This window comes from Pieris brassicae, chromosome 1 (genome assembly GCF_905147105.1).
Source record: "Pieris brassicae chromosome 1, ilPieBrab1.1, whole genome shotgun sequence".
NCBI lineage: Eukaryota > Metazoa > Arthropoda > Insecta > Lepidoptera > Pieridae > Pieris > Pieris brassicae.
Window position 1 is genome coordinate 12,649,290 of NC_059665.1, and position 15,388 is coordinate 12,664,677.

The window sequence follows — 15,388 nt, forward strand, 5'->3', positions numbered from 1 at the left end:
TAAAGTGCAGTTTACACATTTTTCTTAATTTTCAAATATGAATGATTTAGATAAGTCTTTGATAACATTTAAATTCTAATATCTGTAATATTCACCATGAAACATTATGTTACGATAATAATATTTTCATAATTAAATTTTACTTGGTCGGTCCATCTGGTTGATGCATTCATCAATGACCCACGTGATCTTTTGCCTTCTTTGTTACGAACCATGATAAGTTTCTCATCGCCTCCGTGATTTGTATGGATATGTAAATAAGATACGATTCGCTGTAGGCACATGGTAGACAGGCGAGTCCGTATGTGGAGTTGGGTCACGATCGATGCATTGGTTCGATTGCGCTTTATATCGGTAGTCTTTAGTTAACATTAAATACCCACTAGCCCCGGGACCATTAAATAATTAATTCTTCAAATTAATTGTTATACAATTATTATATCATTATTTATTATTCTATTCATAAAATAACATATAGACCATATATTTCTACTATACCATGCCCCTGCATTATTCTATCCCTTATATGTGCAGCAATTATGTGTGTGGGTGTATTCCTGAATCACCTGTCTCTATCAACTATCAAGATCATATTTGGCACTAATTGACCAACCTTGATACTTGAACTAGTTTGAGCCCAGACTTCATCTGCAACTTTATACTACCAGCGATAAAATACCTACTAGTTCCGGGCGGTAAAGGATCGCGTATTAATTATATTATTTACTGTATTGGCCTAGACGAAGTAGGTTCGATATCCGACTGTGCATCATGAGGAAAGCGGCTTGCCTTTGAGTCAAAAGCTCGATAGCGTGTGTCAGGAGGCTGGTCACCTACTTGCCTATTATATTGACAAATGATCATGAAACATATACAAAAATCTGAGGCCATCACAGGCGCATGCTCAACCTGCATAGTAGAAATGTAAATATTTATTAGCACGTACGAAACATTGGCGGTCTGGTGAAGAGTATCACTTTTAAGCCAGTTTATTTCGTTAAATTGTGAATGACTATAACAAATCCTTTAACTATTATTAAACGTAACCACATTGTACCACAAAGAACGGTTCGGTGGCCGTCGATACACAATCTTTTCTTAATATTTGGGATCACACTCATCAAAAATTATTAAATTGAAATTATGTATTTTGAACACTGGGTGATATTAGAGACTAAAAAGGTTGACTTTTTTAATTTTATAAAATAGTTTAATGTGCCGTGAATTAATCTTGTGTGTTTATTGTTAGACCTAATTATATAAAGCTATCATTTAAGTGTTACGCTGATTCACCTGCGCAAATCCAAACTAATTCGGTCTTCATTCAGCTATCTCAATTTCTGAGTCACGAACGAACGTACGATTGCAATGTAAAAGGAATTCCAAACAAAAAACAAATGAATGATTCATCAAGGCATCAGGTAAAAGAATCTTGGGCAAGATTCGCGCCAAGAAGTGCGCCTAAGTTGTAAGCATGACTACTGTAAGCTATGTCAAAATTAATTATGCTTTTAACATGAGTAACACTTAGCGATTGTACCTACAATCTGTGCCTACTAATTAATACGATGACGTCATAATCTGAAACGCGCTATCGAAGTTATTCCGGACGCTAAAGACATATTCTTTACCCTAAACCACAGGGGCCTTCGTGCCACTCAGTGGTTAAACTGGTCGAAGATGCCCCCATTAGGTTGGAAGACCTTCCTCCACACGCTGTGTCTCTAACCCAGGTTACATTTTAGGTTGAATTTACTTTTAATAGTAGAAATAAATAAACGGGCTTAAAAGCGATACCTAGGCCGCCAATTTGTTTCTTCGTACGAGCAAATAAATATATACATTTCTACTATGCAGCTTGAGTATTCGCCTCTGAGGTTGAGCGATGAGCGACCACGGCAGCATTAATGGACTGAGCGTAATGAATATAGCTCAGGTAACATTCATAGATATCGAAATGTGACGCTTGAAGTTGTAGCACTACTTTTTCCTAAAGTCTATAGACAAATCACTGAACGAGACGTGGAACATGGTCTAGACACAGCTCCTAAACTGTTCAAACAATAGAGACTTGACATAGAGATAGTCATAAAATTTATTACTAACGAAACACAAAATTAAACCAAATAATAATATTGAAAAAATAACAAAAAATAAAAAAAAAATAATGAAACAAGGTACATTTTAAGTGTGTAATGTGAAAGTTGTCGTTGTTATGGAGAATTATGCTCTGGAGCACACGTGTTCCAGTGCGTTGCTTATTCTGACAGAGACCACACTCACTTTTGCGCCTCAGACTCAAAAAAAATAATATAATAATAGTAAAAATTAACAGCGTAAGTAAAGAAGTATTGGAATATTTGTGTGTTAGTACCTATACATAAAAGTAAGATTCTGGTAGTACCTCATTTTAATCGAAACCTGCCTTTATACAAATTTAAAAATAGTACAAACAATATAGGCAATCAAAACAATTCTTAAAGCTTCCACGAACTAATTTGACGCTTCAAAGAACATAATTTAATGGGTGCGTTTAAATAAAAGTGAAATTGTAATTACAAAATACACCTGTTGACGTCTATTAGTGCCAGGTCTGCTTCCCATAATTATTCATTCGGCTTACTAACTCCTTAGGAATCTGCCAAGACTATCCGGAATTCAGACATTTCCTTCTAATTGCGGATTAGGTTGTTCGTTAAAATTACTAGTGGTCGATATACGCCTTGATTAGACAATTAAAGGAATAAATAATCCAAAAATTTATTTTATTATACGTTGCTCTGGTTTTTATATTTTATATTACGTTCAAAAGATAGACTCAACGGAGTTCCTCTGCGATTGCCGACTTCATTTCATTTTATTAATCCATATCTGTCTAAACAGTCTCTTTTCATCAGCGTAAGTGTAGTTTGTTAGAAAGAGACGACAGAGTGCTTTACAAATAGAAGTATTTGTATAATTTTTGAAGTCACAAAACGATTGGAGATTAAGAAACACCGATAATTGAAGATCACTATCGCTACAATTTAAGATTTAATTAAAAATTAATCAGTGGTGCTACAACCTTTATAGGTTTTATATATATCATATATTATATACCTCAGATTTATATATCTGTTTTGTGAACATTTGTCAATCTAATAGGTCATGTGCCAGACACAAGCCGACTTTTTGGGTCTAAGGCAAGCCAGTATGTCAAGATCTTTTCCTTCACTTTCCAGCGAATTTTAAATGCACACATAGAAACAAAGTCGATTATATTAACCAAAAACTAATTAAAACTTTTTTCCTTTAGTTAATAATTTAAAACTTGTAGAAGGCGAAAGCAATACACTTGAGGTAGTCACAAAAAAATAACATAAAATTGTAAACCTACGCGTCTTTTGATGATTAAAATAGTAACAGTAGGTGTACTGAGCCAATAATACTGATTCGTAAGACTGACGTGATATTAATTGTCTAATGCCACCTATGTGGGTGCAATTAGCAGAAATGAAATAATTTATTTATTTGATACATTCCTAAAATATTAGGTGCATTTGATATGTTTACCAGTAATTTGTATGACAAATCTGTTTTCAAATCGAAAATAATAAAGTTATGTAACGCATATGGAGGGAACAACATTGGTAAAGTTTGGGATAAATTGAGAAGAAAGGTTCTCCATCCGATTAATTAAGGTATTCAAAGAATTTTTAATTATACATTGTACAGATTTATTACCATAGTTAAATATATTTTATGTAAAAAGTACTTTTATAAATGTAAATAATATAACTCCAACTTTGATTTTGTTGCCTTTGGAGTAGAGACCGTTGGCGTTCAAAGGCACAGGGGCTAATTAAAGATTGTCTAGTTGTCTCCTGGAGATGATGGTTTCCTTGCTCAAAGAATGGTACAACTGCGAGGAAATGCTGCCAGGAACACATTTTACTAATGAATAATTATTATTGCTACGTAAATTAAGTATACTATTTTAAAATAAATAAAAACCCAAATCGAGGTTGCGTCAGTAATGTGTCATACATTAAATTTCCTCAATGGGTGAAGTAGATATGCATTTTGGTTTTGAAAATGTGGTCTTTAATTGATGGTTTGGAGTTTATTTATTATTGGTTTAATTTAGTTGCCCGTACTATGTAAATACAATGTAATTGTAATTGAAAGATTATCTTTAGATTAAGAAGGCAATTTGAAGTCCGGGCTTCCGTACTCTATAATTTGATGGGTTTATCAGGTAGAGACCTGTCAATTGTTTTTTTTTAAATCTTTGGACAATGACAGACTGAAGTCGCTCAATCTAAAAAAGTATACAGCCTTTTTTGATAAAATATGTGAATAATTTAATTTAATTGTTAATACATAATATTATTGTAGAAATAATTAATCATAAAAGTTATCTCTGGTCCCTTGAGTTTCAAATTCGAGAGTATGTATAATTTAGTTGGCTGTATATTAAGAGTAGTTTATTTAATCTCAATAAATAATGTTAAGCACAATAGTTTCACGCCATTAGCTGAATTAGAAACAAGAAAAAATTTAGGTCACTTTCGTTACAACTCTTCACAGTAACAACCCATATAAGTTTTTCATTTAAGTGCCACAGACTAGGTTATTATAAAACATATAACTTACGTTATAATGCTATTTTTATACAAAGTCCTGACTGCTGTGTTTCGTCAGAAACATTTTATAACAGCATTAATGTCGTCAAATACTAAGTGGACTCAGGGCTGACAAAAATAATTGAATATTAATTTAGTTTTTATGATATACTAGCGGACCCGGACTTACGTTGTCCTTACTATCAATATTGATTTCGAATTAATTAACTAAAATAATATTTTAGAAACAGAGTGTTTCTTATTTTAATGCTATATGATATATAACATTAGATTACATCAAAAAAGCTTGAATTGTAAAATAAATTGCCATCGTAATAAAAGTCAGGATTACTTAAGGTAGTGGTTAAGTATTCTTAAACTTTCTAAATTTCCGCGCAATTTTCTTTCAGAAGAACCTTCTCCTGACAATAACAAAGACAACAAAAAAAGAATTAGCGAAATCGGTCCAGCCGTTCACGCGTGACCGTGACGCCGTGACCAAGGGAAATAGGGAATATTTTTATATACCTACTAGCGGACCCGACAGACTTCGTTCCGTCAAAAAGATTTAAAATGTGGCAGTATTTCTTCCTACCAATTTTATTGTCGGCGCAAAAAATTCTCCTCAACAGAACCGTCACCCTGATGATAGGGTGATGTGTGAGGTTCAGCTCGGCTGACCAAAGTATCTTCGCTTCCACGAACTTTGGCCACTCTTCTGTGACCCACTAAATAACCCCGACTGGGATATTTTCCTATTAGTAGGTATGTATTTAAATAATTTTGCACAGATAGGGTTATTAAATTAATAATTCAAAAATTAAACCCTTTTTAACGCAATTTGTTTGAAAGATGTAATGACATAAAATAACGTGATATTATCACTTTTGTTGAGTTTCGGAACGCGAAAAAATCCTCCTACGCAAACACGCCGATGTTTTGATAGATATGATTGAATTTGAACTTTGTGCAGCGATAATAAAGTGCAAATAGACTCTTTGACGTTAGGAACACACCTACATTGCTTAGACAACAGTGAGTGCTTGTAATTTAATACGAACTTTATTGAATAGCAATAAAGTTTAAATTGACTCTAGAAAACGTTTGTATGGGAAATATAAAAGGGCTGTTTTTAGGGTTTTTCCGGAAATTATTCGTTTTTTTCTCGCCTTTTAAACCTTCCCTAGACCTCCACGAATATTTCAAGACTAAGATAAGATAAATCCGTTCTGCCGTTCTCGAGATTTAGTGAGACTAACGAACAGCAATTCATTTTTATTTATATAGAAGATAATAGATGAATGTTGCATAGATGTTTTCAATTTCGTATACCTTCTAGATAATGATCCTATCATCGCATTTGTCCTTCCAGCAAACAAAGTCAAAAAGTCATATCTTTTATATTCAATAAGGCCTATTAAAAAGGAACTTTTGTAAGTCAAAATTACAAGATATTAAATAAAAATTACTGTGGTTGCCCCTTCCAAAATGTAGTTTCATATGGAGAAGAATGGGCAAGAAAATCCAAACTTACTCTTTTAAAATAGTTCTTACAATATTTTGTATACATTGATCTGATAATCGTCTGGATATGCATACTTGCTACCCTCACACATTGAAAACAATTTTCCTTTAGTTCTCTTCGTGTTTGTTTGCTTATGTGCATGTCACATTAAATATTGTATTTTATTTTACTTGTACCAATGTATCAGCGTGCCGAGCGTTGGCAAGCTCTTATAAATAAATAAACATTAAATTTATAAATAAGACCCTGAATTTCTACGCCTGCCTTATTGATTTCTTCATAGGCAATAGTTACTTAAATTTTGCCATATAATTGTTGATTATTTATTGTCTAAGATAAATAGCACAATATCATAATTTTTAAATGTATTTCTGGAGTTATTGTCGCCCGAGCCAGGCGGGAGACCCCAAGCCTTTTAAGTAAATAAAGTCTTTTTTTTTTCAAATAGGAGATTTTGACACTCTCTGCCTGATCGCGTGCTTCATAGGGGTATAAATAATAATTAAAATGTACGTCCTTCCGTACGACCGTCTATGTCAATAGAGAGTCGCACATTTATCTACTATTTTGTGCCATCCCTAACTGTCAAAGTACTGCGTATGCGCATAGTTGGCGCAACGCCATTCGCCATGCCATCCAGATGTTAGCAAAACATGGCTCTATGTAGTTAACACAAGACGTAATCGAAATACCCAATTAACGTAATTAAAAACGGGTCATTAATTTTTATTTACATCTTTAATCTATTGTTATATTTATATTTTTTTTACAAGTGTAGAATAATCGTAATTACTTTTATACCAACTTCATAATTAAAATATCGAATACAGGAGAGGTTTAACTAAACGTTTAAAAGTTTTCTTTTGTATATAATAATAATTTTCAGGAGCGTGTAACTTCCATGTTAAATCAATTATGTAGCCATGTCGAGAATTAACTACAAAAAGAAACCAATGGTGCTACAACCTTTTAAATTATTGACTTTAGATTTAAGTATCCGTTTTATGATGATTTGTCTATAAAACAGTCCAGTAGGTGATCAGCTCCCTGTGGCCGACACACGCCGTCGACTTTTTGGGCCTAAGTTATGTCGGTTTTTTCTCGATGTTTTCCTTCCACGTTTGAAAGTCCATTGGAGCACAGCCGGGGATCGAAGCTACGACCTTAGAATGAGAGTCGCACGCTGAAGCCATTACTTTTGGAGCCGGTGGATATACAATAAGAATAGTTTCTGTCGAATCATTTTTTCCTTATACCTTAAAGAGAAAATTCCTTTGTGAACGATGACCGAATGGAGAGCGTGCGTACTAGATCTTAAATGGATCTTCCGTTCACTTACCAAACGTTACTTGAATAATAATAACAAGAAACAGGTGTTATTTAAATAAACATGTTAGTGGACAATTCCAGCAAATTACTTTAAAAAGTTACCCTGAATATTTATTTTATCAAACTGTGAAACAACTTTTCAATGCGAAGGAGACGGACGGAACCTAAAATTTCATCAATATCAAATTATCAAGACCCCTCGGCAATTTACATCATTATTTAATAGAACATACAATAGTTGTATATTCTACATAGGAACATATTTTTATTCGTTAAACGTTTAAATATTACATTATATATAATTTTAAGATTGGACAGTGGATGTTATTGACGTCTGTTTAAAATGACAATAGACACGTGTAAATTTATTGGCAATCTGACAATTCATTTGACTCCTAATTACAAAGCTCACAACTACAACAGTACTCTTGTATGTATTTCGTAAAGAAAATATAAGTTACGATACATTCAAAGAAACACTATAAATCTCTGAGTATTGTGATCCTCATGCGTCTTTAATCACAGTTTATCTATTAAATCAGTATTATCTATTCAGAAATTGACTCTATCTTTGCCAATAGTCTGCTCTTTCAATTAAGTTATCAGCCCACCGTCTTTTTGCCTGACCACTTTTCTTTTCCAAGTGGTGGTCTGGAGGATAAACTGTTACGATTAACTTAATCAGCATTTAGATATTCATATTTTCTTGAGAACTCGTATCACCCAGTAAATGTGTCAATTAAAACGTGCATTTATCAGTAAGAAAACATGACAGACACATCACAAATAAAATATAAAAAAAACAATATATAGAATATATAAATAATTTAGAAGTGTTCTTAATTTTTTTCACTAATAATCACACAAGACAATTACAACAACGATTTTTAGAAAAAAGTTTGAAAGCTGTAGGGGAGCACGGTTAAAGGAATATTTTCATCCCAATCATTACATTATCAAAATCAATGCATAGAAAAGAATCCCTAAGCTATGCGGGTCTAAATAACTAAACCACTATTCTTAGTTTGCCTTTGGAAAATTTCCCAAAACTACGTACGTTTGTTTACTCAGGTGGAGTCCGTCGGAATTTTACGTCATAAAAACGTGCACGTCAAACTTCCATTCAAGACGGGATTACTATAATACTATCTGGAGAACGCACAAATATTTTGGCTTCTAATGGTAGGCGTGGGTAGCTAGTTTACTTGTACGGATTACGTCTATGTGTGAAGTCACAAATGCGAAACAAATTAAAATTTCATCCTCGCAGCTCAGTTGCAGATGCTCAGCTCCACATTTCACTAAACAATGGATATTGCACTGTGAAAACGGTTTTCAAGGAAATACGATGCCTCAAGTGTTGTAGCTGGCTGAGGTATCCCCCTATTAGCCTCGCATTATTCCAGCATTTTATATAAATTATATATAATAAAAATCAATTATACAAAAGATGCAGCCAAAGATGGAATACCAAATAATTACAAAAAGGCTCAAACATTAATTATATTTTTGCTTTAGACACAAAGATTATTCCTATGCCCTAACCATTCAATATCAAATATTGTATACAACTAATCCGAAACTATCTTTTGAAACTAGAATTTCATGTCCTTGTCTATGACTAATTCGCTATGACATTATCTCCATTCACTGACTTGAAACATATAATCTATTTTCGAGCATAATTCGGCGCCAAAACTCATCATAGACATCACGTATTAGCTTTCATCGGTCAACTATAGTCTATAGTTGAAAGATGCAATGTAAATATATATTGGCAGAAATACAAGTGGATCAGTTGATCAAGGAAAATTCTTATGTTTACGATGATTGATAAAAGTGTTTGAAATAAAAGAAAATATTTTTTCGAATATAACTTATTTAGTATATAACTAGACAGGTACGTGCTTTTATCGAAAGATCAGAAGATAACAATAATCCTACTATTTGATTTACTTTGTACTTATTAAAAAGGTTTTTATTTATTTCAGGATTACTGGTGGCGAGCTGTTTGAGCGTGTGATTGATGAAGACTTTGTACTCACCGAGCGTGCCTGCACCGTATTCATGCGTCAAATATGTGAAGGGATCGAATTCGTTCACCGGCAAAATATATTGCATCTTGATATGAAGGTAATTATAATAAATATTAAAATTTCTGATAAATGACTTCAATACTACGAAGTATTGAGTTCATAATATATCAACAGATGGCGCTTATTGTCATTAAAACGCGCTAGCATTTACTTTACTTTACACTATATATTGCCTTCCAACTATAAATTCGTTACTCTGGTTTCCCTTCAAAACGTATAAATCTTTCGCCTTTTACTAAAGATTTCCGTGGAGGGGAACACTCAAATGAGTCTAACTCAATTTTTGGTACCCTGTGTATGCAGGGTTTATAATTCATTCATAAATTAAAAACTGTAGTTATTACGTAATGTCAATTGTCATTGATCATACTCTTAAATCTCGTATAAACCATAATTCGCACATTAACTTTGATATGTTTACGATTATGATCAATTATCTTCTAAAACTTTTTATTGTATATAACTGAGAATTTTTCATTTTATTTAATTAATAAGTTATTAGCAATAACGAGACATTCAGACCACAATTACGAGTTAAATATATAATGTAATAAATGTATACTATATTTAGTTGCCATTCGACACATTTAAGGACAAAACATTTAATAGATTTGATTACGTTTGAATTAGATTTAAGCTTTTATTCTAGAAACCAGAATCCACAAATTACGGCACCTGACAAACACTATCCATGAAATTTTAAAAACTTTGTTAACTTTAAATTTAAAATTATTTGGATCCTAATTTTGGTTCTGATCCAAGTCGTTAATCAGAATAGCGGAAAAGTATGCGCAGGAGTTTTATGATTGTCTGTGGCGTCGCCGTTATTGTTTATTTTATAAGCCCGCTTTTATTTCTGGCTAACATTAATTGTCAAACACCAAACTATAAATAAATGGTGGTGTGTTAGTCAAGAAATTATTTTAATCTTCGTTTTACGTGACACGTGACAACCTTTGTGTTGTTAGTTCGAGTACCAATAGTCTTCGTTTTGGCACAACACTCGATCATATCGTAAAGGAAAGCAAAAATGGACGGCTTGTGTCAAGTAAAAAAGACTCCCCTACCTGCTTATATAAAATAAAACTCACAAAACATAAAGAAATCCGCGGTCTATTAGTAACCCTGACATTTTTTGTTAACAACTTACTTTATATAAGGGCATTTTTCCCCTTAATGGTAAGAAAAAGTTTGTTATTCATAAATAAATTACCCTTTTCAGCCAGAAAACATCTTGTGCCTCACTAAATCAGGAAATCGTATAAAAATCATTGACTTTGGTCTGGCCCGTTTATACGATCCAGAGAAGAAATTACAAGTTCTATTCGGAACTCCTGAGTTTGTCGCCCCGGAAGTCGTTAATTTCGACCAAATAGGCTATGGTACCGACATGTGGTCAGTTGGCGTTATCTGTTACGTTTTGTAAGTATTACTATATATGTTACTAGTTATATAATATGTATGTGGTTCAAAGTTCCCATAGAGCAGTGTTGGACTTCGGCGTGCGAATCTCATCCCTGAGGTCGTAGGTTTGATTCCCGGTTGTGCACCAATGGGCTTTCTATGTCCGTGTTTTAAATTTGCTCGACACCGGCTTGCATCAGACCCAAAAAGTCGACGTGTGTCAAGCATAGGAAGCTGATCACTCACTTGCGTATTACATTGAATTTTTTTTTATTTTATTCAAAATTTCTCATAACCGAATCTTACGAAAGTGGATAAAGCGATAGGGTTATGTCAAGACCATTGCAGGAGATCTGTAGTCTCTGCCTACCCCTTCGGGAAAAAGGCGTGAATATAAAAAAAATATATTAAAATATTCGCCATGGTAATACTAAGTTCTTTATTTCAAATATAATTTGTTAATTGTTTCTTTTATTTATTCAAATAAAATCTAAACAACAATCACACATACAGTATTTGAAAAATTTACCTACATAGTAATAATAAAAATAATTAAAAATTAATAAAAAGGAAATTAAAACAAATTTAAGAACTTTTGTACCTTTAACGGTGGTAGTTTCCTCGCTGTATTGCGATACTTATTCGTTGAGCGAGGAAAGCACCAGCTCTGGGGTTACCAGAACTATCTACAGGCGCCAACTTAAATCTTTAATTAGCAGGCTCACAGACGGTGCACTTGAATCTCACGGCCCAAAATTCCAGTTCAAAGAGAACAAAATCGAAGTTTGAGGAAAGACTTATATTTGAGCCGTTTATCATTTTCCGCCTGCTCTGCGGCTGTCCCAGCTTTTTTGCTTGTCCGAGGGAGGTGAAACGGGACAAACGTGTCTACACAAGTAGCATTCCATACCAAACCCCATCCCATCTTCCAAGGGATTAAACACATCCAATTCGGCCGCTTGCCATCGTTTCTAGCGATGCTAGCGGATAAATAGATTATATCCAAATGTAATTTTAGAGTTAGTTAAATTCGGTCTTAGATGCAACATTGATTCATAAATATTCGCGTATTTAACATAGTTAACGAACATCAAATTGAAATATCATTGTATATAAATGAATTTCTTCCAGACTATCCGGCTTATCACCTTTCATGGGAGAAACTGACATAGAGACAATGGCTAACGTGACGATTGCCAAATACGACTTTGACGATGAAGCCTTCAATGAAATCTCGGAAGACGCAAAAGACTTCATCCAGAAACTTCTCGTGAAAGATAAAGAGTAAGTTCACTTCATTCAATATTTTTTTTTGTTAACATTTAAAAGTCATATGAATGACGAATGTGAGCCACGTGCCCAAGTACTTGTCGATAAAGACCCTTTGTTACTTGGTTCTTAGCCAACACTTAGTGAAGCTAGTATCTAACACGGCATATTCTACTACTTTCATGCATGACTCTCCTATGTAGTAGTTAGTAGTACCTAGAGTAGTTTAGATTTTTAGACCCATTGTACTGTTCCCGTTCCCTTTAAACACATAATTCGCTTCCTGTAATGCATTTTGAGGTGTTGGGTGATAGTAACAAGGGTCTTTGTCGCAGGTCACGGCCGACTGCTACGGAGTGCTTACGACATCGGTGGCTTGTCAAGCGAGCACCTGCGAAACAAGACAAACCGACGCCGCAGCCGCGACTATCACCAAAACAGGAACTAGATATGGCTAAAGACAACCTTCGACTGTTTGTCGAAAGATGGAGCGAGCATCCTAACTCCCCGTACGTCTTCGACAATGAATCACAAGAAATTCTCTGTATGGTCAATGGCGAGAGGTCTTCCATCGGAGGCTGCTCACCGTCACCCAGAAGCTCTCTGAGCAGTTCTCCAGATATGGTCTTTGACGAAGATGATTTGGAACCTCCACCCTTAAGAGATCCCGTCAACTTAAAAACTCGCTACAACCCAGTCGAAAGAAGAGCTTCGGACAGCAGTTGTTTCTTACATAAAAGGCCAGATGTATTAGTACGAAAAAATCTGGCTGAGGAAATAAAGAAATTGTCCGATCACCTCTATATGCTATCGACAATGAACACAGACCTGACAAACAACAATAATTCCGCAAAGGAAATGGACAAGAATGTTCTGGAAAGGAAAATCTCGAACGACGATAGGAAACTTAAAAATGGTTTCAAAAGTGAGTCGAGATCGTCATTCATGAAGTCAATGATCAATGGTGACTCTCACGAGAAAAGAATATTCACATCCAAGTCGAGTAATAGGGTAACTTCAACATTTTTAACAGAGCGGGAACCGGAAAAGCCCATGACCAGTAAAATGCCTTGGGCTAAAACTAGGGCGAAGAGAGTAACTAGTACTAGTAGAGATGTCCCGGACCAACCGACGGACAAACGTAACACGTTCTTTGAAGAATTTGATCGAAGACGAGAGAAGATAGATAAACTAGTGAGCGGTTATGAAAACGGAAAACAAGTGCCATACAAACGTGGAGATGAAAATAACGCGCATCGAACGAAGGATTTGCTTTTACATCTTCTGGAAAAGTGGGGGGAGACTGAGGAAGTGGAGGCCGAAAGATCAGCTGGAGGACCGTCGAATGGCCGACATCAGTCCATATCCTTAGAATGGTCATCATCTAACCAGCTCGCGCAGAACTCCATGTCCAGCCTTCATGCATTCTTCCAACGACAAACATCCGACGAAAAAATCCAACGGAAAAAAGTGACAGCTTCAAGTTCCAAGTGATCTAAAAAACGACTGTGCCATGACATTATTCAGAAAGGGCAGACAGTGTCTAGTTGATCTCACTTCGTAATGAATTTTTAAAATCATGAATTAATACCTTCTGAATTATTTCTAGGTTACCAAAGTAGGAAAATGACATTATTTCTAAGGTTTACAAATGACATTAGACAATTTTCATACAAATCTAGTCGCCATACTCAAAGCTCTGTAACGATCACAGAACAAGACTGAGATACAATTTTGGATTTTTTACATTACATTCGCAGTACTATATAATCTGTAAATAATTTTGCGCTATTTAAGTCTCCACTCGTATTCATGTATTTTATTTTGTTCCTTAACTGTACTTAAGTATTTGTGCTATAATTATTATAAGTAATTTATTGTTAAATATCTATGTTGTTTTAATATAAGGCTTAATAAATTAAAGTGTTTTATTTTTATCTTAGCACTTTAAATATAATTTAAACCTCACTTCGAGAAATTTAAAAATATAAACGTTATACGTATAGTATCACTTTTGTTGAATTTTATAATTTTTCGAACAGAAAATATTTTTTTTTAAATAAGTTTTAATTTTCGCTACATAATTTTTATATTGTAAAGAAATTTTAAATACTCAATTACATCGTAATATGTTATGTCCAGAGACCGGCTGACAGCATCAGACACATTGACCCACCCATGGCTAATCCAGTCGTCACTGTGCACAGAGCTGCACGTCGCCAAGACTAAATTAAAACGATACGTCATTAAAAAGCGTTGGGCGAAGGCAGTCGGAGCTGTCATAGCTCTAAAAAGAATGGGCGCCAAGTTTGAGGACAACGAAGAAAAAGTCGACAAATCCTGATTATTCATTCATAGATAATATTATATACTTTCACATTCATATTATAATATTAAGAATTGGACCAAAATTAGTTTCGAAATTTAGTATTACCGAAATTTGTAGAGGCTTTAGTCGTATTTTTATAACGTCCTGTTTAAAAGTAAGCAATATAACCCATATTTGATCTATATTAATAATTTTAAAATACCTGATATGCAGCTTAATCATACCTTACACTCCAAATAATTTATTAATTTACCTACTAAAAAAAGCGTCGAGTAAATAACCTATTTGTTTTTTTCTTATGTTTAATATTTTTTCATAGATATTTGTTGACACGGAAATGTGCCGATTAATCTCTATAGATCTGTGAGAATCTTATTTATAAATAACTAAGTTAATATTTAAAAGACATTAATATTTACTAATTTAATTCCTAACGGCCGCTAGAATAGACATAAGAACATCTCATTTCGTTTGTAAGTAGTTTAATTATTAAATTCTGCAGGCTTGGGTAATTCTGATGTACGGCTCACTATGTATGTTTAACCTATGAGGTTATCTAAGTCAGATTTTACGATTAATAATGATACACATCAATAATAGTAGTCTAACTGATACATGTACATTAGAAATAGCACCGTTCTTAATGTTTGCAGGGTTAATAATTAAGTTTTGAAAATAATGTTTAATTGCCTTATTTACAATAATGCATTTAAATTTTTAAAGACTTTGACATTGTATTGTTAATGACGACAACATTATAACAAGACACGAATGTTACTATTGTTTCTTTTTGGAACTTATAATAAATTGGAAATAAAGATTGTTTTTAATT

General features: G+C 33.8%; 1 protein-coding gene and 1 non-coding gene across 4 annotated transcripts in view; both read left to right on the forward strand.

Moving 5' to 3' along the window:
• Positions 1-15,388, forward strand: part of LOC123711378 (myosin light chain kinase, smooth muscle) — a 34,397-nt gene extending 19,009 nt beyond the window's left edge. For 2 of the 3 annotated variants that reach the window (XM_045663983.1, XM_045664065.1), the window contains 4 exons: positions 9,450-9,591; positions 10,777-10,976; positions 12,090-12,242; positions 12,563-14,140. In XM_045663983.1, coding sequence (XP_045519939.1) covers positions 9,450-9,591; positions 10,777-10,976; positions 12,090-12,242; positions 12,563-13,721 — 1,654 coding nt within the window. In that variant the 3' untranslated portion in view covers positions 13,722-14,140. Of the gene's footprint in view, positions 1-9,449; positions 9,592-10,776; positions 10,977-12,089; positions 12,243-12,562; positions 14,141-14,369 lie in introns of those variants that run through there. The other variant, XM_045664127.1, reaches the window with a different exon arrangement.
• Positions 9,746-9,860, forward strand: LOC123716685. Its single transcript, XR_006754597.1, has one exon. It is a non-coding gene; the product is annotated as a U5 spliceosomal RNA (small nuclear RNA).